The sequence below is a fragment of the Siphateles boraxobius genome, unplaced genomic scaffold, assembly GCF_051911475.1.
Source record: "Siphateles boraxobius isolate OS27281-9 unplaced genomic scaffold, OSU_SipBor_1 8, whole genome shotgun sequence".
NCBI lineage: Eukaryota > Metazoa > Chordata > Actinopteri > Cypriniformes > Leuciscidae > Siphateles > Siphateles boraxobius.
In genome coordinates, this window is record NW_027509208.1 from 40,142,501 (window position 1) to 40,169,382 (window position 26,882).

Genomic DNA, 26,882 nt, shown 5'->3' on the forward strand with positions numbered 1-26,882 from the left:
ATAAATAGGGATTCATTCTACTCCAAACTAACAATCAAATCAGCAGGAATGTTTTTTTCCCCCTGAGTTCAGGTAAAGTTGCGCACACGTCATTTGTAAAATGACATTTTGAATATGCAGTTTCTCTCATGCAAGTTTGAAAAAAAAAAAAAAAAGACCTACGATTTTAACGAACAAGACTGTAATCTGAGGAATATAATCACAAACACAGGAATGATTTCAGATTTACTGTATTTTCACAACGCTTTCATTTATTTTGACCTGTTGAATACTATAACTAAAGTTGAGATTAAGGCTCGTTTGCCAACTTTCTGGAGTAACAGTTGATGGCTCAAATATTGTATGTGGTCCAATCTCATCTAAAATAATATAATTATTTTTAACAATTACTAAATAAATAATATAATAATAATACATTGTATTATATCATTTTTTATTGATTTTATATTATTTTATTCCATCATTTGTTTATTATCATTAATCTATTTGACAGCACTAGTATTAAATACATAATTATAGAATAAAAATACTAATAAAATGTATATTATTATAACAACGAATTGATATTTTTAAAGCACAAATCTGCTGCACATGACCTTCCACGGTCAGACAACAGTCGCGATTACAATTTTACGCGGTTATTAGTACACGTCGCTAAACAATGAAATTTGGTCCTTGTATCCAGATTGCAATTTCCTCATCATGTGGCTGAATATATATAATGTATAATAAAATAAAAAAAGAATTGCAAAATGACACGTGATGAACTGATTCCCTAAAGTAAACCCAGATTGGGCCTGGTGAACACTGATGTCTGACACACTGAGATCTTCACAGAAATGAAAGATGATGAGACTGGCTGGTTTATTAGTGTGGTTGAAGAAGTTATAATGTTTGCTGGCATTCAACACTTTACAACCAATAGTTTATATATCGTCCAATCCAAACGGTCATACAGTCTTCACAATGACTAAAAAGTAATGAAACATTAAAGCCTGTTCAATAGATTTAGACAATACAAAACATGGGCGTATTTGATTATTTATATTCCTCTTCTAAGGGGAACAGAGCCACATTTTTGTGTTTTAAAAAATAAAACTCATTAATTTACAATTGCAGAGCCATCTTCCTTAATGTACCTGTGAAACGCGTCAGGGAAACCATCGTGAATGAACTAAAAGACAGAAATAGTGGAGCTCAGCATTTGTGCCTCAGGAAACAAACCTCATCCTGGCACAGAAGAGACACACGTACCGTTTACAGAGGAAAGAGAACTACTGTCACCGTTATCCTTCACCACACAAAACATCTTTGTAGTTTCATCACACAAACACATTCTCACATGAAACTGTCAAGAGCATGTCCAGGTCACATTTCACTATTTCAAGAAATAAATATGATATTGTGCATAAAGAAACATTTTGACCAAAAGTATTTATGGGACCAGATTTTTTGCCTAGTGATATTATTTTCACACTTTTTCCCTAAAGAAGACTTCACCAAAAAAAAAAAAAAAAAAAAAAAACCTCAGTCATCACCATATTTCAAAATGAAAACATTTAAAATCTAAATATTTATGTCATTGTAAATTTTGATGTACTGAATTTTTAAAGAATTAGATTAGAAAAATTATTTGCTTTACAGTAAAGGCAATGAGATTTTTTTTTTTTTGCATTATGGTTTCATGAGAACTGGTAGAAATGTCAAATCTTAATAGTCCTAAAACATTTCGTTTTATTGGAAATGTATATTTCGCATTAGAAAAAGAACAAAGCAATGACATTGATTTTTTTTGTTGCATTATGTAATGACAATTTGGGTGTTTAAATGTGTTACAATTCATGAAAATAATGTCACACTAATAATAAAAAAGGCTTAAAATATGATTAATTTTTTTATAAGTTAAATACATGAGTAAATATGACCTGGATAGTTCTTTGTCATTCCACTTATGAAATCATTGAACCTTCTTAAAATGACACGACACATAAACAGACTTGATTATCCAGCAAAAGGCATTAAGATCAATCTGTTATTCCACATGTGTACTGAACAGGTTAAACACAGATACGTTTTCTTGTATGATCGTGATTGACATGAGAACATGTAACAGTTTGATTTGGTGCTATTCCTATGCAGTTATGTTTGATATCTTGTGCTATTCTTGGATGGGGGTTAGTGGCGTCTAGTCACCATCAACCTACAGAACAACACACACAGCCTTTCACACAAGCTCAAAAGCACACACACGAGTAAAAAAAACATGACCATCAGTGCATTTCAAACAACAGAGTATATGCAAAGTAAAAAATAAAAACACTAATCATTTAGAGCGATGACACCTCCCATAATTGGCTGATATGCCATCAAAAACGGCCTCCATCGGTCCATAACTTTGTCTGTTTTGTCAGTATAACATGATGCAAATATTAGTTTGACGTCCGTTGAAAAGTGGTGCAAACAAAGCCTGTAGTGGTTGCTGATGAATCACGCACAAGTGACCGCTAAAAACGCCTGACGGTAATGGTTCGTTCTGCTATTGTTCTCCCTTGGCTTCAAGGAAGACCAGTTGAAAGTAAAATTGTCCCATATTTACAAGATTCCCTTCACGTTCCCGGAGAGAGAACGTGCCGTGTCAGCGCTTCGTCGGATTCCTGTGCTTGTTCAATTAAATGAATTTAAAACATTTGGTCTTGTCATGCGGCAGTCTCGTCTTGAAGAGTACCGAGTCCACTCTGAACTGAGTATATAACAGCGGCATGTATCCGTACACTTTTACGAAGAAGTTGATGCACTTGTGGCGCTCGTGGAAGTGCGAGTCGTCGTGTGACAGAGCCTGCGGACATCCGGGACAGCGGAAGGTCCAACGTGACGTCACCTGAGGAAGAATTCAACCAAAAATGACTTAAATTTCAGACACAATCTATCATACATCTTCAGAACTCTTAGGGCCCGTTTACACCTGAGGTGCGTCCCAAATCGAGAACTTGTGCACTGTTCTACGCCAGTACTGCGTTCACACTGAAAATTCTAAAAAGAAAAAGTGCACATTAACCGTGCGTTCACACCGCCGCCGTCGAGAGCGGCAAAATTCGCTCTCGCCGGCCTGCCATCGACGCTGTGGAAAGATTCGTGGACGCTCTGATGCTCTGACGTAGATCGAATGCTTGGTCTTTTTAAAAAATGTATCGATGGAAAGAACTTAACAATTATAGTGACATGTTTGCTAACGAAATAAACTAATTAAAAGCCATTTGTGTGGTGTGGCTTTTGTGTTCATGGTTAAGTGCTATTCTAATTTGCATTCCTGCTGAGAAACGAGTGTTCTAGCACGAAAATCTTGCTTATAAATAAGTAATTGTGCGCTGACTCTGTACGCTTATGTTGTCTTTTAACATCAAAGTTCATACACTACACGGTTGAGTATAGTGCATAAGTGCATAGTGTATAGTGCGTTTGGGACACAGCTTCGGTCACTTCATGTGTTTTTACTGACCAGATAGCTATCTGATTTATCAAAACGTTTCCATTTACACCTGGTCACATAAATGTATTTCCGCAAAACGGATATAAATCCGATCTTCAAATCCCGCACTATATGCAGATTTAATGGAGTTCACGTCACCGAAAGCAACAGATATGAGCTGCAATTTCAAAATCAAAGACCGCAATAGGAGAGAGAGAGGCAACAGCAGTGGTAAGATCATTTCGTTCCTTTACTTTTAACAATGCTGATTGTCTGTTAAGCGTCTGCGACTTACTTTCACTTGGATCTGTGATAGTTTGCACGTTGGCTTGATGAATAGATGCTCATCTGCATGACATATAGCCTATAACATGCTCACACGTTTATTTTTTTGCATTGTTGGGAGGAGTAAAATTTACATACGTGGTTTCAACAACCAGACGCATTTACACTTATCTAGTTTCTTCTGGAATGCGGCCCAGAACACCTTCTGATGTGGTGTGAGCGATCGGATTTAAATGCGTTACGGAGGGCATTTACACCTGGTCTTTTCATGATCGGATAGCAACCCGATCACAGAAAACACATGAAGTGGCCAGGTGTAAACAGGCCCTTAGAATGTAGTGCACAAGTTGCATGCTTTTGTCCTTTAAAGCTTCGTTTGAATGGAAAAGAGCAGCTTGGAGAATAATGCAGGTTTAAATCAACAGACTTGCATTTTGAGTGGATTATTCCTTAAATCAATCCCTCCATATAAAGATGACAGACTTATTAACTTCATAACACAATATCATCTTTCATTCGTGTAGCCTGTTTTCCCATTGCAATCTGGTCGGCTTCTCCATGACAACAAAATGAATGTAATTGATTTGTCTAATCTGCGGGGACGGCAGCAGCCAGAGAGCGAGAGATGTGTGTGTGTGTGTGTGTGTGTGTGTGTGTGTGTAACAATGAAATCCTAACAATGCCTGAGGATATCCATCAAATTTCCCTACTCTGTTAATTCACAGGCCAACCCGATGCTTCAGTCAATGGACTTCAGAAAGACAAAGGTTTTTTAAAGCTTTCCGAAATCACAATGAGTAATCTCACTGAAATCAATTCTATTGTAACACACATATGTAAAACTGGAAGTGTGTTCAGTCTCAACTGGACATTGCCTTGATATTTAACTTTATTTATAGTACACAATAATGACAAAAATGCCAAAGTATAACAGGAGAATCTTTCAGTGTCCAGGTTATCGGTCACCCCCAAAACTGAAGAAAAAAATAAATAATGAAGTGTCTATTTACAGTAAGTGCAAATCGCCCACCTTGTTGGCAGAGGCTGTCTACAATAACTCTGCCCACAAAATTACAAAAGACGCTGGATTAACAGTAGCAATAGTGTGGCAGTAAGGTGCGTGGCAGAAAGTTGATGCAAATCAACCCGAGTTTGAATTACTTTTTGCCGAACTCGCTCTACTCCCTTTTCCCATCACATATCATATCAGAAAGGCATTTATTTTCAATAAAAATGAAGAAAATATTAGAAAAATAGAAATAAAGTGTCTACCGTGTGTTTAATAAAGTGTTTAGGGTCAGGGATACGTGTAGGGAGGGGCTTTATTGTCCCAATAAGGTGGCATTCATTTAATCATTTTAATAAATATAATAATTTACACTATGTTATTATAGCATACCATTTAATGTACAACAGTACTGAGGTGCAAATAGTATAATAGCATGGAACTACAATTTACACTTAGAAGGAAAATACTGCTACTTTTACATAGTGTAAACAGAACCTAGCACTATTTTCACTTAGTGTAAATAGCATATCACTAAGAAAATTCTGCTATTCACTATAGTCTAACTATACTGTAGTGTGAATCTATTGCTATTTTTATTTTGTTTATTTATTGGCAGCGGCTATTTGCACTGAGTAAGTGAAAGAACATTTTTTTGTGACTTTTAATGACAATTAAGCACATTGATGATTCACACTCAGTGATTCTGATTCTTGCAGTACAGTAATTTAGGCAACAAATACTACTGTGATATAATACAATTTAGTGATAATTACGTGATAATTTAATAAAAATGAATAGATCAATAATCTTTCTTTACTTTATATTCCTTTCTTTTGATTTGGGGGTGAAATATGACCAGGGTAATCATCAAAAAAACATGATTTTGATACAGAGATTTATTAATGTCCATTAAAATTTTAATCAGACAATGAAATGTAACACTGTTTTGTATTGAAGTTAAAAATGAACAGGTTTTTTTGTCCTAACAGGAACCGAAAGTGCTGCACAATGGCCAAAATATGAGCCATTAAGGCCATATTCAATGTTCAAAACAGTTACGTGGAGAAAGAATTTGTGCCAATGAGATTTCACTGTGTGCGGAGCTACCCAGAGTGCCAGAAACAGACACCAAGTGGCTAACAGAATGTATTATCTGATTAACATGATTCACTATCATGTTGTACACAAAAACAGCATGGCTGAGCACTAAATTGAAATCCCAAGTGGCAAAAGTCCCAAAAGCCTCTAAACGACACATGCTTCAAGTTACTGCCCACTGACCTTGATGGGGGGTTTGCGAGTGATATGCGACACGAGAAAGTTCATGGCGATATCCTCGCAGTTGATGTACTCGTCCACCATGTCACGTATGGCTTGAGGCATGACGTAGGAATAGAGGTATGCGTAATACTGAGGAGAGAAAGAAATGATGGGTTTTTGATAAAAAATGAATACAAGAAAGTACCATGATGTTGTACAGAAATGCTCATAAATGAAACATGTCGTGCTGTTTGCTTATCCATCTGGAAAATGAGGCTCTGCATCATGCATTTGGTTGCACAACAACGTACTTGGTAGCAGCATCGGTTTTCAACTAACTAAATCATTTCCAGCTCCTATTACCTGGTGTTACTTGGGTAAAACTACATAAGCTCCATGTCTATTTTTGGCATAATCAGGCTCTGGATGTGTCAAAGTGGTCAAAGCTTCACCTTGTGGAAGAAGGCCGCACCCGTCAGTACCATGGAGAGCTCGCAGGAGTAGTTCGAATTGTAGAGCCAAGATTGGTGATTTACATCCCAAGCATGAAACCTTCCCGGGAAACCTACAATCCGGTCTCTGGCCTCCCGCCACACCCTGGAAGTGGAGAAAGAGAAAACTGAATAGCATTTGTTAAGCAATATATGGATGCCAAACAAAGCCCTTTAATAGAATAACTGAATGCATTGGCTAAATAACTGTAACCTTGGCTTTTATTGCACAAAACTATAAAAGATCTCACAAAAAAACAAAAAACAGACCAACAGATCATAAACACCACCAGTCATAAAAACATTGCTGAGAAATGGCAGCATCTTTTGCATCATAATGCAGACTTAAGTACTAAGAAAAAAATCTGTTAATCAATCATCCTGACCAATTCCCTAATGTTTACAGACAAACTTTTAATGGGAACATTTGTGTTCAACTTGTAAAGATCCCTGACGTGACCATTTTTACCCCAAAACAAACATAATAAACAAGCTCAACCAAATTCAAATCTCCCATTATCTGCTCCTTTGACCAAATGTCTACATGCAAACAAACAAGGAGATGCACAGGAGTGAAGGAGAGCGTTTGCTTCAACTGTCATGGACCTTATCAGATCAGATACTTTAAATTCCTCAAACTAACAACTGAATCTGCAGCTGTGGGCTTAAACTCTTTGAATGCAGAAACCCTGCAGGAACACACAACAGCAGTAAAATCTTTTTTTGACAAATACATTTAAAATATACGTATAGATGTTATATAAAACACACTTTGGATCACATTAAAAATGGTATTCTTAAAATACACAGACTGAGGAGGAAAAAAATATCAGCTCTCCAATAGAAAAATATTTTTTTCCTTGCTTCATAAAACAATTTAGAATGACAAAATTGTTGTGACAGTGACAAATTTTTTTTTACGTTTCACATTATTTTCTAATAATATAAATAAAGGATAAAAATGAACTTCATAAAATAAAACAGCATAACATATCTTTAAAAGATGAAAAAACCTGAATAATGGGAACTATCTTATACAAATAAAAGCAAAAATACCCCTAAATATATCTTTTCAAAAGGGGGAAAATATCAGCAAAAATGTTTAGGCATTGCTTTTTCAGGGCGTAATGTTTTACCAATCAATAATTACAAAACAACTAAAATAGTAACTATTAAACATTATAGCAGGGTGATTTAGCACAAAATAAAATAAATATTTCTAAAATATTTTCAGCTTTTTGACTACATTCAGCATATATTCTATAATACTGGTGTATTTGCTTTGAAATGTGAACAGCCAAAGTAGATTAGAAGTGTTTAATGCAAGAAACTGGACAAGTAAAAGTGCCTTAGCATTCTGTATAATCGCCCATTCCTATTAAACATACTATGTTATGATCTTGCAATCACAAAAATCTCACCTGAACCCAAACATAATTTCATCGTGTCGAAGATGGGCATCATCATCAATAGACAAAATAGCCTCAGTCTCGACTGCATCCCAAGGAAGGAAGCGATTGTTTAAGCTGTTTTTCTCTGTGCGTACCACCTGCAAAGAAAAAGCCCATCCGTCAACATGCCATATTGTCAATGACTGCTCAGGTAGAACATGGCATTATTACGAGATTTTACTGGGACAGCCAGATATATAACCTTATAAAACGAACAAATGCCAATCAAAAAAACGTAATTCTTCTGGAAAGCATTTTTGATGACTTTGTATGTTTAAAATTTAAAATGGCCCTTAGTTTGGAACAATGTATCCATAATTAAAGATGCTCAATTTCAAAGTTCCAAATTACTTCTTAAATACATAAAGAGAATAAGAAACTTGGGGAACTTCAGCATTCTATTTGGGATTTCATTTCAAAGTATAACCTTAATGTGGGCTTAATACAGCACTGTTTCCTTTAATATCACCAGAACTTATTTGGCTTGCTGCCCTAGAGACAATTAAGCTATGCTTCAAAGACAGCAGAGAGAGCAGACTAAATCTACAGCAGAATGCAATGCTTGTGAGGTTCTACCACATTTAAGCCTTTGAGAATACAAACTAATAACAGGCTTAAAAAAATTCTCACTGAGTGGTGCCTGCCTGTGCAAAACTTGCCACAATGATGCAAGGGTGCTATGCATTTCTAGGGTGTTTCAGGTTGTTACTAGCTGATTGCTTACTGGCCCAGTAATAAGAAATGACTATAAGAAATATGATTAAAAAAAAATACTGAATGCTTACCACAATAGGTAGACCAATGTCTGGCCAGAGCAGATCATCAGAAGGTGGTTTGGGGGAATTCCACACAACCACCACTTTGTTGAGATATGGAAGACCATTAAGTCTTTCCAGTGAGTTCATAAGAACCTCCTCCCGTTCATAAGTAAGCATGACCACAGTGAACTGCTCCCGTGGGACGTTACCTCCTAGAGCGGCCTGAAACTCTTTACCAGATCCCCCAGAACCACCACCGATAGGACGAAAACCAGTCCCCGACCCCAGAAACTTGGCCTCTGAAGGAAGTACAGGGTCTAAGGGAGTGTGTGGGAATAGATGGAAAGGGCCAGGTGCACGATTCCAGGTGTGGTAAACATCAGCAGCTGTGTAGGTAAAGTTACGCAAGAAGCGTGGCGAAGCATAAGGGGGCTCTACTTCAACAGGCCCTAGATCGAGGTCCCCATTGTCAGCCATGTTAGCATCGGTTCCTGCCAACTTTCCAGCTTTGTGAGGAATCTCCTGGGCAGGCTCCTCACGTATGGGTGCTGCTGGTATCTGGATGCTGGTTCGTACACTAGCCAGGATGGTACTGAATATGCTCTCTGAGGTGGAGAAGTACGTCTCCCAAAGAAACCGACCCTGCCGTCGCATGGCCAGAAGATCATTGTCTGAGATGCTACGCAACAGAAAGTGCAGCTCCGTAATGCGAGGCTTGGGTACCATAATGACCGCTTCACTCCAGCGTATGAGGTGATGGTAGGGCAACTTTGAGTGGTCGCCAAGCACCACCGGTATTGCCCCAACTTCCAAAGCCTCAAAAAGTCTCATGCTACAGCCAGCAGATGCCACCAACTGGCCATCACCTGGAGATATCACCAGGGCAAATGTAGAAACCTTTAGTACCTCTAATCGATCCTCACGCTCGCCACACAATGCCCACTCTGTTGGTAAACTTGTCTTGGGCTGATTCTTGCAAGTGAACTCAACAAGAACCTGGTCTAGGTGACTGTCCTGTACAGCTTTAAGTGTGCCAATAATGCGATCATCATAGTCAGCTGGTGGATCCCCTTCCATTTCCTCCTCAAAAGACTGTGGTGGAGCTTCAAGCAAGCTGCTCCTCAAAGACTCAACCTTTTCTCCCTGAAAGGTGAAGAGGTACTTCCTCTTGACAGGGACTTGCGGAGGCACCTCAAGAAAGTTTGGCTCAGACAGAGCGTGGACTAGAGGAGACACAACCATGTCGAAACCTTCTCTATATTGACGTTCAAAAAAGGTAGACTGTGCCACTGCTGCTCGTCCTGTGCTCACATTGTACAGGAAGTTCTGAGTCAGAGACTTTCTAGAAAGATGGACAAGCAAGTGGTTGTGGCCATCCAACCTCCAATACGGCAAAGCCTTGAGCTGCTTTTCAAGGTCAGAAGGTGAAGCAGGGGTAGAGGAAGGTGATTCTTGTATTTCCCCAACAAGCACTATGTACAGACAGGCAATGTTTGGATTATTGGTGACATATACACTGCTTTTGACGGATGATGCGAAGGCTTGTTTGACAAGAGGGTCCAACTTCTCACCCCAAGGATATGATCCTGTGTCATAAACATAGACAGGGAAGCCAGATGTAAGTGGACATCTAGCGTAATCAAAACAAGAATGCAAACGACAGCTCTGGGCCGACTTGGGTGGTGGGTATCCAGGATCATCCTTGTCTGGTAAAAGTCTAACTGGCAATGACAGTTTTGGCTGGTTTTGTGCCATAAGTTCCTTGTAAGAGTGCTCTGTCTGGCTGATAACATTTTTCAGTTGTAGCAAGTCTTGTTTGGCACTGTCAATACTACGTTTACAAGCCTCAATGCGTAGGTTAAGTCGGGCTATCTCGCCATTGAGCTCTTGGCGCTTTGACTCAAGCTGAAGTAGTTCCTCGCTGACAGATTCCCGTATACGACACAGGTCTTGGACATGCTTTGCTTCACAAAGCTCTCCTCCAGGTCTTGGCCCAAAAATGCGCTTATCTGGTCCCCCTGCTTCATCTATTGTGGTGAGGTAGTAATGTGCAATGAGAGGGAAGAAGACCAGGATGAAAAAGAGCATGAAACTGAGCCAGGTGAGCCGTACTCGCCGCAGTACCCATGGCTGGCCGTTGTTCCCGATGATGCCTCCACTTCGCTGCATCGTGCAACTATCACTCTCCTTCAAACCAGATATGTGAATGCAGCTGTGGAAGAGATTCAGCTGCCATAATGCAACTTCATCTGTACTGTACACTTTGAGTTTCTAGAGTTTAGAACTTGTGTGTCCTTGTTTTAATTGGGACTTCTAATAAAAGGAAATTTCATCTTTCTCGTGACAGAATGATATCGTCCATAAACAAGGTCTTGTGTGTGGTATGATGTATGTAAAAACTGAAACTATCCAAGAGATGGAGAGTCCCAGACAGCAGTAAAAACTGAGTGCCCTTGATGGAGATCAGCAATGGAGGCATGGCTGATCTTCATTTTTCTTTGTGGCATTATACTCCAGTCACTCTTCCATAGTTGGGACTCATAAATTGGCCAAAGTGTGCCATGAACTCTTGGAGATACTGCATGCCATCCAACTTCATTCAATCTGTAAAACAGAGAGCAAGTATCAGTTATTTGCACATAGAACAGAACATGCATCAGAACTAGGGGTGTAACGATACACTCGTGTCACGATTCCATACATATCACGATACTGAACTCACGATACAATATTATTGTGATACTCTAAAACATATGGTAAAAAGTTAACAAAAAATTAACTGTTGATTAAAATGCTAAATTTGGTATTACATTGGCTGTGGACATGAATAGGCTTGGACTTAGTGCTGATAACCCAATGCACAGGACCATAATGACACCAGAATCAAAATATTCATGATTCTGAAGCAGAAAATACAGATTTATTTAAGACGAATATGCTTGCACTCTGTCACTGACTAGACATATTTAAAATAATGTAGGCCACTTTTTACCGGTAACATAAGACATTTGGCATTATCAGGACCCACAAATATCCCCCCATTGCATTATATTTAACATTATATATAGTAGTTTAATGTAGTACTGACACTGAAACTCTGTAAACTTGAATTTTTTCTCAAATAGTAATTTTTCATATTGGGTGAAATACACCATGCATATTGTCACTACCCACAATACATTTTGTTGCACTTTTGTATTGGGATATATTGTGACACGATATATAGTTTCACCCCTACTTATTACGCATTCCAAAATTAACCGTCAGAGTTCTCTGTATGACCTCTTGAAGAGGTCCACCACTATGATTAAAGTATGCATGTTGTGAAATATCTACTCTAGGACAATACGCTTGCAATGTGCTGGTCAAGCTTTTATGCCTATATTTGTTTCGGGCCTAAGAGATTCTCTGGCCAAATCGCAGTTCTAATTAGCGATTACATTATGCAATTGGCAGGAGATGTTTTTGCACAGGGTGCCACAAAAAACAGTTCGCACCCATTTGTTAGATTCTAAACCAACTGGCAGTGCTCAGAATGACCTCACAGGCTTGTTCTATTCACTGAACACATTATCTGGTATGCTGACAGCTAGCTTCAAGCATTAGCAGCTGTTCTAAAGCAAACTCACAGAGCAAACACGCCATAAGGCATGCGTACAGGGAAAAAAAAAAACATGTGAATCGCCTCAAGTGACTGTCTCTGCTACATCAGTAAAAGCCATGCAAGATTTTAGAGAGCTTAATTATCTCTGGATGAGAGGACATGCGGGATGATTTTTCCTTTAATGGACAGATTTTGACATGGCCACTGATCCTATAGCAGGGAAAAGAAGAGATGCATTATCACACGCTACTGTCAAACCACTGCCTGGCTTATATGGCCGTGCATTTCACAGGTGTCCTAGGCCTTCAGTGGTGTCCTACCTGAATGAATAACTTTTAATAGTGTAGCAACGCACAGACTCTCTATAATTGTTGTGAAATTGCTGTTTTTATTTTGCACCGGCAGTTATTGGGTTAATGAGGTGAGTTCGGAAAAGGCCGGTAGCGAGAAATGAGCGTGCGTGTTCGGCTGGTGCGTTTGTGTAGTGGTTCTTGCGTTCCAATTATAAGTTCAGAAACGGAGCCTCCCTTGGCCTGTTCAAGGGTTACAATAGTCCCTTTTCAGACGTTACAATAGTATGAATGTTTGAAAAAACGGGGGCAAAAAAAGCATTATACTCACCAAAACTACTGATTATTTTTTTACACAAAATCCATTGTTATTTCTTTCCTCAAGAAGAGTTCAATTACTCTGTTGTACAGATTATCTGTGCATTTCAGTTCCAAGTCACAATAAGTCTTTTCTATCGAGGCTGATGCTGAAAGTGGAGTCATATTTCTGGCATAAGTTTTAATTTGCTTCAGGGCTGAGAGTGCCCGCTCGACAGAAGCAGTGGACACAGGGACAGTCACCGCAACACATGACGATGTGTACAGCTGCCCCATACTCTCACACAGATTTTTGAAGGAAATCAGTGAGATCAGCGGGACTTTTGCCTTCAAAATTATTCGAGCCATACATTAGTCAGTTCTGTTTTTACCCGGACAGATCGAATAGTTCCGTGACTCTGCGTTAAGCTCAGGCTGAATAAGGGATTTTTTCCGGTAGGTTTGAACCCGCTATACTAGGACAATACAATGACATGACAGTCTCCACATTACAAACTAAAGTGGCATCAAGGAGGTAATGTTACATCAGACAAGCAGAGAATCAGCAAGGATTCCACCAGTGCAGAAATTTGTATACCATCCATATAAAAATTAAACATTAATGCGCTTCAAACCATGGTACGTTGAAAACAGTATGGTTCATATGTATATGTTGGCTATTGGCTGGCATTTTCTCATAAAAAAACAAAAAACAAAAAAAACCTAGGCTATATGCCCTTTTCCATCACCAGTGTAGTTTATACATTTTTTTCATGTACTTTTTACATTTGTAGTACTATACAAATTGGGATTAAGCACAAGTCTGATCTCTATTGCTACTTAAAGATTACCAGACCTTGTGAGAAGAAATAGAAAATGTTCTCCTCAGATTAATTACTCTAGATCTCCAGAGAAACGTTAAAGTGATGAGAGACAGACACTAAGGGACAAATTGGGGCTGATGAAACACTTACCCTCTGAAGACCTGAAGTGGATAATCATTCATTGTGACCTTTCCTTTGTAAAGCTCCATTATTTCGCATCCTTCCACTGCTGTATGTGTTGTTATTTGTGGTTGTTCACCAGACTAATGGCATATGATTGTCACATTGATGTACTAAAAAAAAGAGCATATAAACTCTAGAACATAAAGGCTAAACTTTGTGTTTATGTTATGCAATAGGCAAGACAGGGTTAATGTTCCATTACCAATTGAGGCCATTTCACCTCTCTTGAGAGTTCAGATTCAGTCTGCTCGATCACAAAAAGCATATTTTCATTAGTATCACATTAAACATTATCCAAAAGAATTCATCATTAAATCCATCTTCCTGAAATACAATTATTTTATTTACAAATATCATGTGTGCAAATAATGCAATTCAAAGCAATCAATATTTATAGATATATAAACATCAGAAGTTACCTTAATATGTGCACTGTTCAAAAGTTTCTTTTTTTTAAAAGAAATCAATACTTTTATTTAGCAAGGAGGCATTAGGCCTAAATGTTTTCTGAAGTCTTGGCCATCACAAGAATAAATTACATTTTAAAAACATTCAAAAAGAAAACAGTTGTTTTAAATTGTAATCATATTTCACAATATTACTGTTTTGACAATTTTGATCTAATAAATGCAGCCTTGGTGAGACTTTTCAAAAACAAAACAAAAAGAATCTTACTGACCCTAAACTTTTGAACTGTAGTGAATATGCATTAGTAGCAATACAGATGTTTAACTTTATTTAGCTATTCCAAAATTAACAACGCCACGTTCAACAGCAAAAAAATAAAATCTGTTTAATTAAAATGTCACAGAGAAAATGACTGCTTTGGTGGAAGAAACTTTGACTAATGTTATGGACTTCTAGGGGGAAAGCCACAAAATGTAGTAGTGTTTTAGTTTTATTTTGGCTGATCTCTATTCCGGACTTGCACACAAACTGCATTGCAATCATTTCCCAAAATGTCATTTATGTGGAAATGTTACGAAGTCTGTAAACAGGACGTAAACACAGGCCAGAGACGGGACACGCCATAGACGGACGCAAAGAAGAGAACACAGACGCAGCAGCTGAGCAAATACTGTACCAGGCAGCAAGCTCACTGTTCGCAATGCTCAAAATATAGGAAGAAAAATATAAATATTCAATTAGAGGTGGAATTTATATGAATGCATCTCTGAAGGGAACTGACTGTGCTCATTAAAGTTTCGATGGCACTTTCTTTTCCTCTTACCTTCGTATAAATTAGTGTTTAAACCACTGCTGCTCCATAAGCGCCACCTACTGTTAGAGAGAGAGAATTTGCATTTTCATTCAGTCCGTCTGTTGTTTTTGTGTTGTGCGGGTGTGTCTTAGGTAGCATAATTTCACAACTCTAAAGTCAGACCATTATTTTTTTGTTTTAAATCTTGAAATTATACAAATCTGACAAAAACAACTGATCATTCTACATGTGTGTAGCAACTTTGTTTTGATTGTGATTAAAATGCAGTGGTTGCCTCCAATTTCAATGGCTACATATACATTTTGTTTTAGGCTTAGTTAGGGCAAATAAACAACAAATATTTTATTAAAGACAAAAATAATATTGGCAACCGGTATCATAATCAGCCAATTTAAAAACGATCCATCACTAGTATATTGGATCTGTGCATCAGGTTTTAAAGTGACAACAGCCTAATAAACCTGCTGCTGTGTTAAGCAAAGAACAAAAGAAAAAGAGAAAATCACTCTTTTTGTAACTTTAATTGTAAGAATTAATCTGTATTTATTTATTGTTTACAATGAAAACTATCCAGTGTTATTTTATTTTGATTACTTTATTCAATTTCTGTAGCATTTCTTATGAACACTACTGTTAGACATGCCTAAAAAACGTAAAGCACTGTTTATTTAATATGTATCTGAATTCTATTGTAATTATTTGTGCTACAACTTGTAATTTGTTTTTGTTCTCATTTTATTACTGTGTTTACTTCTCTTTTTTGTGAATTCAATTCAAAGTTTGAAATCAAGCTTCCTTGTGCAGTGTGTAAGATATTGCAATAACATTACATTATTGAAAAAACCCAAATAGATTTTAAATGGATGTAAAAAAAAAAAAAAGGGATAATATTAAAAATATTAAAAAGGTTTTTCTCTATGGTAACGAAAATGGTATAGATATTTTCAAGGTATCATATCGAAGTTAGAAATTCCAGTATCGTGACAACACTAAAATGTAGAATGAGCCTTTTAAAGCAGAATAGTTTTCCCCATGTGGGTACGCAAGACCCAGCATGCCTGAGTTCTGTCTCTGTGAATCGACCGGCCATTAACATGAAACTGGAGGGCGTTCTGAAGAACTTCTTCACACTGACCTGCGATCAGGTCTAGAATGTTTCTCTGGAATAAAAACTCTCCATCTGATCCTCACACTGCCTCTGGGTTGTGAAGGCAAAGCAAATTTACCACAAGCCAATATTTGACCAGTTTTGTAAATGGAAGGATTTTTTTTTAAGTCCGGCCACGGCTGAGTTGCAGCAAATACGGATGAAAGCAGGAAATTATGGATCCCTTATTATCGGTGCGAGCATATTTTATGCAGCACTGACATTTCCCGACAACAGAGTAACCAATTTTCTCGGAGCGAAATTTGCTTTGAAGGCAATAGTCCAAGAAAAACCAGTGCAAATACAAAAAAAAGGAAACGTTCTGTACTTTAATCAAATATCAGCCCCCACCAGCATACCACAGGAGAACTTTCCTTTCCTTCTCTCTTCCTCTTTTTCCACTTCCTTTCCAGCTCAAATTAACGTTGCATCAGCAAAAACAGACTACAAAAGGGATGTTCAATAAGGCAAACATCAATATTATTATTTCTAATGTTAAGGTTAGTGATTTGAAAAAGCCCTATCACTATTAAATATTAAACTACATACAAAAAATCCCTCTAAACACCTTAGCAAATGGATAGTAGCGCCCTGGCAACAGCCAAGCACTTTGATGGTGAGTTTTACACTGTTATAAAATGTAGTTCTATCTGTGCATTTTGCATGAACCTGAAATGGCTTTAAAAATGCAAAGTTAATGTTTCCCAACGTCTCAATGAATCTTTATCAAATTTCAACTGTATACTTTGACACTAGGGGCTAAGGTGGGTCAGAGAAGGCATACTTTGGTCTAACTTTTATGCAGCATTATCTCTTTACACAGAATTTTGAGCAGGCACAGAACAGCCTTAACTCTGCTGTGTAAAGATGCCTAAGTAACATATTGCATAACACTCTCTCTTAAATTTATCACCTCAGATTTCAAACCAAGGCAAAATGAAATTCCAGACTGTATAAAATAACTCAGCTCAGAAAAGAAGCATTCGGATTCAGCGCACACAATTTAACTAGGGCAAGCTTTTAGCTGGATCGATGTTCCACATAAAGCAGTTTAAAAATCAGACAGATGTTGAGCTGCACTTTGGGACATTTTCTCCAGGCAGGAAAGATTTGGCAGTACTTTCTCCCAGATGATCTTCAAAACTCCATCATTGAGTCACTCATTTCCTAATGCACTGCTGAAACAATATAGAGACCACTGAGATAATACAGCCTGTCTCATTGAATTATTATCTTAGATGCATTCTTCTGCATGATGTCAATATGAAGTTAAGACGGAGTAAAATGCAAAAGGTTACAATACATTAAGTAAAAGAATACTGTGAAGCTCCACAGTGACATTTTAAAGCATCCCCTTCCTTTTCCTTTTCTAAAAAGTTGAAAGTAATAAGTTCTAAATGTTCTTTTATTATTGGTGAAAAACTTCAGTTTTATGGTCAATAGATCTTCTTCCCCTGTCATCAATAAAAAGGAAAGCTGCGCTTCTAACATTATATTGGCAGGGAGGGGAAAATAAACTCAGTATTGAAGTCCTCTGACCTAGAAACACCTGGTTCACACATCTTATCTGCTCTTCTACGGAAAAGTCAAGCTCCTAAAATATTTCAGTGGAAAATAAAACAGCTGTGTTTAATTAACTTATGCTTGATCTATCAGAACATTCTGCGCTAAATTCAACATTAGTAAAATATCCTGGACAGGGATAGACAAAAGTATATCCCATTGGGCTATAAATAGTAGATGGAGAGCGCACACAGTATAATTCCCTTCGAGATATTCTCTGTCGATTGGTTCCATTTTAAATCTATTTCTTGCTCAGACTGGATGCCTCAGAAATCTTGCCAGATGACCATGCATGGATAGTTTTCTTGGTCTAGCATGCGCTAACAGGTCCCACTGTGAGACCTCCTACAGTGGGCTTTAGGCGCATTAGCATCGTGTTTGCCCTGTCAGTGTTAGCAAGAAATTCAACTCTAATTTCTATCCGTTTCACACTGATTTGGTGCACACGGCCAATGTCTTCCTTCAGGCAACACCCAATCCCAAAAGGCCACCTGTATTTCAGCCTGACGAAATAACATTCCTGTTATGAAATCGAGTCATCAGAGGGATTCATAGAGACGAGACAAAGTCTGGCTTCAAACAATGATTTTTTTTTTTAGTCTAAGAACGACGTTACACTTTTTCAAATATATATAATATGAATAAATGTTAAGGATATCTATTTATATTTATATTAAAGGACACAAATATTGTAACTTAAAGTTAAAAATGTGCCTTGGTTACATTATGCTAATAAAATGTACTTATGATATGAAAATAATGCTCAAAATAATGTCAAAAGGCTTAATGGTCCAAAAATAAGTTCATTATCAAAAGAGGCCACAGCTCCAAAGCTGTTTACCACAATCAAAGTAGCAAACGCTCCATTAGATAGATGATAACGTCTTCCACAGACAATTATTTACTACGCATAGCAACACAAAACAAGCGAGAGTTACACTGAAATCGTCCTCTACCTGAAATCTTGCACTTATACTTTATTTTTTAAACATATTTTTCATTCTGTCCTGTATTTCTTTGTGGACATCCTAACATTCTTACATGGAGCAAGGTGAGGCCTTTTCTACAATGAAAGACTGCTGCATGCTTTGCATACTTCTGCTCTGCACTAAAGGTGTGTACTTTGCAGGGAATGTGAGTTAATAGCAAGACAGTACAACAGTATTGGGACATACTTCCGCATCATTAAATTCCATCTTGATACCACTTTGGAATTACATGCATAATTAGACAGGAATGAAAGACAAGTTAATATTGTCGAAATACAAGTAAAGAACTTGAATTTTAAGAACATGAATTTTAAATGGGACCTATTATGCAAAAAAAATGCACTTTTATATTGATTAAACACATGTGTGTCGACAGTGTGTTACACAACCGCCTATAATGGTCAAATTCCACCCACTTCTTTTTATTATATTCCCCATAAATCATAAACAGTCTCTCAAAATGAGTCATTGGCATTTTCTATACATTAAGACGATGTAACAGGCCCCGTCCACGACTTGGCTAAGATCCTCGCTAGAGCAGCTAGTGGAAATACTAAAATGTCTCAGCTACGTTCTAAATGTTCTTTAGTTGGCTGTATCAATGAGCACAAAATGTGTTTTTCCGATCCACTGCGCTACTTTTCTATGTAAACGTGCTAGACGGGCGTGACCGCTGCGCTCGTGTCACACAGTTTTTACGGTGTCTCGCACGTTCAACAAACAGCGTTCTAAAAACGCAGCGCTCAAGTTAAAGGAAGATTAAAATCCTTTAAAAATCCATGAATGTGTAAATGGCCCCGAATAGGAGAAAAAAAAACAAGGTCCGTCTAGCGCTAGTTTACATGGAAAAGCATCGCAGTGGAATGCAAAACGGCCCAATGCGGTTTCTCCCGTTTTGTTGTTCCCGCAGTATCCGAGGCACAGCCCTCTTCTGGAAATAGCCAACAACGGAAGCCAGAAACATTAAATTTACAAATGGCCGTGTCCACGCTTACGTGAAAATTGAGGTGGATCCCATCCACATGCTATTTTCAACACATTATGATTTAAAATACACTAATCCTCCTAAATAATCTGACATACCATTCATCTTGAATATTATGCAAACTGGTTTGCAACTAGTCCAACTGCCTGTCGTAACCTCGGCTCTCTAAAGGAAACCAGGTGTTAATACCTGTTCCAGCTCATCTTTCAGGGCTCAGTCACTGAGGAAAATGGAGCTGTAGTCTAATTTTATTCAGGACGGGGAAGCTCTGAAAGCTGACAGCCAATTCACATAGCCTACAGGCAGCTTCCACAGAAGTCACAAGAGGACTCATCTCAATTCTTTTCTCAGGAGATAGATATCAAGTATAAATAAACAGATAAAGATATGGAGTACAGGTATGTGCAGAAAATATCACCACAGTGTGTGAACCAACAAGCAGTATTGGACCATCATTTGCCTGATAATATTCTGAATATGCTCAATAATATTCATGCTGTTTATGGGGGCTTGTCTAGTGTTATCTTGTCTTGCATAACATCCCACATCTGGGAAGAAAAATGCTGGGGAAACTGGTGCAAGGCACACAGCAAAATTTATTTTTCAAGAGAAATGGAACAACATCAAGATTGCAAATGTAAACATCTTTATTAAAACTAGACGTTATAGAATGTGAACGCCATTTGCAAAACTCATCTGTATAATGCTTGGTTGGTTGTGGGTGGTTGCCAAGGCATTGCTAAAGTTTTTTTTTTTTTATCAAGATACTATGGGGTTCCTAAGGTGTTCTGAGTGGTTGCTAATAGTGATCAGTTAGTTACTTATGGGCACCCTTAAATCTCTACAATATTCTGTTTTATATTAAAATGGACTTTTTTGCCAATTTCAATATATAGGCTACTTGGCCAAAATCTGATCTCTTAGAAAAGTAAAATCAAACCTCAAATTGTGGATTGTTGAGGTGTGATTTTACTTTTCTATGATTTTGGCTACGTATTTATTGAAATATCATGAATAAATTATATATTGAATCATTTATGTTTGCCTTCTCTTCATATGATATACACACAGAAACACAAAGGTCTTCATAAAAACCCACCACAATAAGTTTGGTTGAACTTGAAATTGTGACAGAAATCTACTGAATTTAATTATTAATAAACTTCATTTTCACATCATTTTCCCTCCATCGTTTAACAGTAACCTGTTGTGCCGCACTTTGTTTGCCAAAAAAATAAAAGGAATTGTTCATTTTAATTTGATTACATTTTAAAATATTGTTGAAAGTAAAAAAAAAAAAATGTTCACCTTCACTGTTTTTGATAATAAATCTGTATAAAATCATAGATCCGGAAAATGTTTTTAAATTTTTACGAATTTAATTGATTAGACATACTTTTTGATTACTTAAATCTAATTGAACCATTAAAACGGAATCCAACTAAAAATTTAAATAGACAAAAAATAAAAATAATAGTGATGCCCGACTTAAATACCGACCAAAATAAACCAGATATTAAGCTGTCTCTAATCTTTGAGAATTCAATGTACTTTCATTCTTCTGACACACTCTTAGAGAGACAGAAAGGAAGCCTGATATCACTCAGGGGTGAAAGCACAATGTGTGTGTGACTTGACAGCCTTTTCCAGCTCATATCCCTCTGACATTTATGAGGCAGAAAAACAGTGATCACCTGATGTTGTGGTACCGATACCCACCCTGGATCCATTATGGCCGAGCTGGGCTGCGAGTGAGATGTTACGCTTTTCATTTACACATCCATTAGCCTGGAGCCGGACTGCAGCCGCAGATACGGAGCCGTGCTTTCTATAATTAACACTTTCATTTAACGTGACTGCACGCTCTGTGGTTTTTCTCTTTTCCATTTCCAAGAGAGTTGACATATAGAAGAAAAAGTGGAAAAAAAAAGGTTTTAATTATTCAGCACCATCTGACACCTTTAATAACCAATTCCATGAAGACATGCCACTGGAATCAGACCCGCGATGCTTCTCTGTTGTTTGTGAGAGCAACCATGGGAGGCTCCTATGTTAGGCACTAGGGATGTCACTGTGAGAACTTTCAGTTTCAGTGAAAACACCGGTATTACTGATAATAAGGTTGGGGTGTTTGGGGATTCAGATTCTGATAATTTGTGACATTCAGGGAAACATTTTACAAGATATTTGTCAATGACACTCAATGATCTGTTGTTGTGCTTCTAATCCCCTGCCATTGTCCTGTCAGTCATCTCTACTTACTCTCATCTCATCACATAATAAGTGAAATCTGACTCCTGCTGCACTGCTGTATGTAACACCGACTACCACAGCAAGCTTATTTGGCACACAGGCAACAAAAAAGAAATTAAACTATACAATAATACAAGGAAATTTTGACTTTTTTTAAGCCAGTGAACCCCAATTTAAAGCACTCCTACTATTAAGCAAGTCTATTAAAATTTAACAAAATTATCCTTTATTAAAGGTTCCTCTCAATTACTTTTGCTCACACATGGCATTAAACTAATCTTTTGGGATTGGCCCATCCTGCTTTGTGCTACATAATCGATATCTTAAATGAACCCTTTTCACAAAGTGGTGAATGGAAATTATCGACTACTACAAAAATAATGTTTGCATTCCCATTTGCTCCAATAGCGAAAGACAAAAATCCACAATAGCATTACCATGACTTTCAAAAAGAGAAAAAAAAATATAGTGAGATTTATTACAGTGGTCAAAAGAGAAAGATGCCACATGTGCGGTCACTCTCTCAGCTGTTGTACTAGTATTGTACTTTAAAGTTTTTTAAAATGTCAACTTTTTCACAATGTTAATGACTGTGGAAACGCATCATTACAGTCTCAAAAAACGATCCATCAGGCAGTTTGTTTGTGCTCATACTATTAGAAGGGAACAGATTAGGATTTTTTTTACCAGTGGATAATAAACTGGATGAAACAACCTTGTAGATTTACACTGAAGAACTCAAGTTAGAATATTATTTATTTAGGGATTGTTCTTTTGATTTACTGGGCCAAAAACGAAATAGCAAAAATACTAAACAAACATGCTCACTTTTCATTTAGGGCAAACGAATAGCAATGTTCTGGCAACAACCTACAACACTAATCTCAAACATTATAAATGATATATTATATAAGTCCAGACTATTGTTCCTCCAGGACAGAATGATTCTGAAACCTTAAGAAGCACTTAAATGTCAGCCTAATGTATCAGGTCCACTTTCTGAGCAAAGTAAGGTGAAAGTACGGTCATCTTAATTAGGCCAGAACCTGCAACTGATAACAACAAAAGTCAAGGAAGACAGCAAGAAAAACAGATGGAAAATCTTGCCCTACCTTCCTGGCATATGGCAAAAAATAACTCCTAATGAAAGCATTTCACACAACCTGGAGCTGACGTACTCTGAGATGTCAGAAAGAATATGGCTAACAAACTCTAAGCTTCACTCTGTGGAAATATCTCAACCAGAAGTCTGTGCTAAGGGAATGTGGCATGATATTTTAGCTTTTGCTTTTGTTTAAACTATAAGGACCAAAATAAAGACCATCATACTCAGGCAAATACAGAGAAGAGCAGATCAGACTAAATGAAGTACATCAGACTGATGGAAGACGTCATATTAGACAGGAATAAGAGAACGGACAGTCAAGTGTCCGCTTTGTTCACAATTAGAGCAAGTTTCTCAGACACAGAATAAAATCCAATTTTCCAGCACAAAAACAGCTCTGTCAACTTCTCTTTGGTGTAGGACTCAGAATAGATCCGTGAACTAGTCATGAGATTCTAATAAATGCCCATCTATTAGTAGTTTTCCCCCACATCAGGGTGTTTATGATGAGGGAAACAGCTTTAGTTAAAGGGATAGTTCACCCAAAAATGTAAAAATCTGTCATTAAGTACTCACCCTCATGTCGTTCCAAACCAGCAAGACTTTTGTTCACACAAATTAAGATCTTTTTGAGGAAATTTGAGAGTTTTCTGTCCCTCCATTGATAGCTACGCAACTACTACTTTGACGCTTCAAAAAGTTCATAAAGAGATCGTAAAACTAATCCATATGAATTGAGAGGTTTAGTCCAAATTTTCTGAAGATACTTGATCACTTTATATGATGAACAGATTGAATTTAGGCTTTTATTCACATATAAACATTCATCAACTCACACATCAGATCTAGTAAACGGAAGCTCAAGCATCTTCGCTTGACGTGCAAGAACCAATGAGGTTTGTTCTCGGGTTACGCATCACGTTTGAGCTTCAGCAAGAACCAATGAGGTTTGTTCTCGGGTTACGCATCACGTTTGAGCTTCAGCAAGAACCAATGAGGTTTGTTCTCAGGTTACGCATCACGTTTGAGCTTCAGCAAGAACCAATGAGGTTTGTTCTCAGGTTACGCATCACGTTTGAGCTTCAGCAAGAACCAATGAGGTTTGTTCTCGGGTAACGCATCACGTTTGAGCTTCAGCAAGAACCAATGAGGTTTGTTCTCAGGTTACGCATCACGTTTGAGCTTCAGCAAGAACCAATGAGGTTTGTTCTCAGGTTACGCATCACGTTTGAGCTTCAGCAAGAACCAATGAGGTTTGTTCTCGGGTAACGCATCACGTTTGAGCTTCAGCAAGAACCAATGAGGTTTGTTCTCAGGTTACGCATCACGTTTGAGCTTCAGCAAGAACCAATGAGGTATGTTCTTGTGCATCAAGCAGGTTCAGTTGAGCTTCTTTTCATGTTCACTGATCAATGTGTGAATAAAAGTTTAACTTCAATCTGTTCTTCAGCAAATTTGCACTAAATCGCTTGATTCATATGGATTAGCTTTACGATCTCTTTATGAGCTTGTAGTTGTCAAAGTGGTAGTTGCATAGCTGTCAATGGAGGAACAGAAAGCTCTCAGATTTCATCAAAAAGATCTTCATTTTGTGTTCTGAAGATGAACAAAAGTCTTCGGGTTTGGAACGACATGAGGGCGAGTAATTAATGACAGAATTTTTATTTTTGGCCTTTAACAACCCAACTTTATTGTCGTAAAACAAATCAAGCTAAAAAAAAAACCACATGGCATTTGCCATATTCATAAGCACCTGATCCACATAGCATCAAATCCTGCCAGCGTTATCCATCCAGAGCAGCACAAACCCACAGGCCCTCTCCCAGCCTTATGCCGGATCACAGATTTAACACTAGTAAAATCTTAAGACCCTAGTAACAGCTGCCAGACCTCTACATTCCCACACCACTGGACAGTGACGGATAGCGGGAGAGGAGATCGCGTGATTGGTCCTTTCGCCTGAGGGGAATTACTGCATGATGCTCAAAATCACGACGCAGACTACAGTATCAACAATAACCTGGAACAGCAGAAAAGACATGCCTATTCCTATAAAGTTAGACCAGAATCCTACATACACGTTGAGGACGACACATAATCAATATAGTTTGGCGTGTGGCTCTTTAGATAAAAAAAAATGCCTAAATAAAGACTCCACACATCTTAAAGCACACAACACCTATAATAAAAGCTGTTAGACTAAAAAAAACGGTTTGGTGATTTAGTGTTTCTTTTAGTCACGCCTGAACTGGCACTACATTGCACAGATGGTCAGCAGGGCAGAGAGACAAAATATCTTTATTTTCCTTCACAAATAAAACGTGGAATGAGATGACACCTTCACAGATGGGTAAAGAGGAAAACAACTCATTTACACAAACACAGAGAACATGTCAGCACCCTAAAAAAAATCAATGGCCACCTCAACACAACTCACACTGTGCCCATCGACAGACACATCTGTTCATCTGTCAACTGGGATACCAGACATGGAATACCAGATGCAGACCTAATCAATAATATTATCATACTTGTTCAAAATAATCAAACATTCACTGTCATTTATAACATCTTATATTCAGGATATGAATAATCAGACACAATAGGTTCTAATCAACAATATCAAACATGATCTGATCTTAAGTGTCAGACTAAAAATATCTCATACAGAATCTATGTTGTTCATGTCATGCAAGGCTTGTTGTGAGGATGTGATCTCGAGTCACACTCTGAGAACAAATCAGATTCAATATTTTGAGTTTGTTAAGTGAAATCAGATCACAGAAGTGCGTATGTGATATTCTAACAATCAAATTAAGATACTCAATATGAGACATGTTGAATGATCTCACATCATATTATGACTGTCATTACATCCTCAGTGTGTGTCTTGGTTTCATCAGATCATGTTATTATATATTATAGCTAATAGAACAGATCCCTATCTGATTTTATAAGTCAGATTCAATATTATAAATTAATGACATGATTAGAGTGTGTCTGATAATGATGATTAGATTAGATGCTATAAATGAGGCTGTCTCATATTCGAATTTACTCAAAAATGTATTTATTAAAAAATTAGATCAGTGTGTTTCTGATATTTTTGATCAGATGCTATAAAATGACAATATTAGAGTGTGCCGGATATTGCTGTTCAGAATAGATGTTATTAATAAATCAGTTCAGAGTGTGTCTGATATTATTGATCAGATCCAATCTGTCGGTTTTGTTCAACGCGTCATTTAAATGACCAACTTGCCTGCAGTACTTTAGACACATAGAAATCTAAAAAGGACAAGGTCCCACCAAAGACCAACATTATTCATTATTATTAGAGCATAATCATAACTACAATATTTCCCATTTGAGTGTCATTAGTGAAAAAAATACAGGAATATTTTACCCATCTGTTTGTTTGATGTTAGCCGCTGCTAACCGACCCGCTAACGAACGACCAACCGTATTTTACTTTACCTCGGAATAAATCCATCAGACAGTGCGTCAGTCCTCATAGACACGTAGTCTTCAGCGTGTATATGGTGTCGGTAACGGACAGAAACGGCCCGGTAAACGTCTCCTGAAAACACTCCGTCTCTCGGTGCAGCAAAACGCGTACAGAAGCATCGGCGTTAATGCGCATGCGCGAAAGCTGCCTGGGCGCTCGCGCGGTGTAACTGTTCATTGCATTCGCGTGCTG

General features: G+C 37.6%; 1 protein-coding gene across 4 annotated transcripts; it reads right to left on the bottom strand.

Moving 5' to 3' along the window:
• Positions 1–840: 840 nt before the first annotated feature.
• On the bottom strand, positions 841–26,829 carry extl3 (exostosin-like glycosyltransferase 3). Of its 4 annotated transcripts, XM_077219497.1 has the most exons (9): positions 26,660–26,829; positions 21,519–21,702; positions 14,121–14,162; positions 13,886–14,028; positions 8,748–11,324; positions 7,933–8,060; positions 6,473–6,617; positions 6,042–6,170; positions 841–2,878 (listed from the first exon to the last, which is right to left on the bottom strand). In XM_077219497.1, exons 5-9 carry the CDS (start codon positions 10,887–10,889, stop codon positions 2,669–2,671), a joined length of 2,754 nt encoding a protein of 917 aa, XP_077075612.1. In that variant the 5' UTR covers positions 10,890–11,324; positions 13,886–14,028; positions 14,121–14,162; positions 21,519–21,702; positions 26,660–26,829; the 3' UTR covers positions 841–2,668. The 4 variants fall into 4 exon arrangements, with proteins under 4 accessions (XP_077075612.1, XP_077075611.1, XP_077075613.1 ...); XM_077219496.1 differs by lacking the exon at positions 21,519–21,702; XM_077219498.1 differs by lacking the exons at positions 21,519–21,702; positions 26,660–26,829 and adding an exon at positions 15,150–15,413.
• Positions 26,830–26,882: the final 53 nt, after the last annotated feature.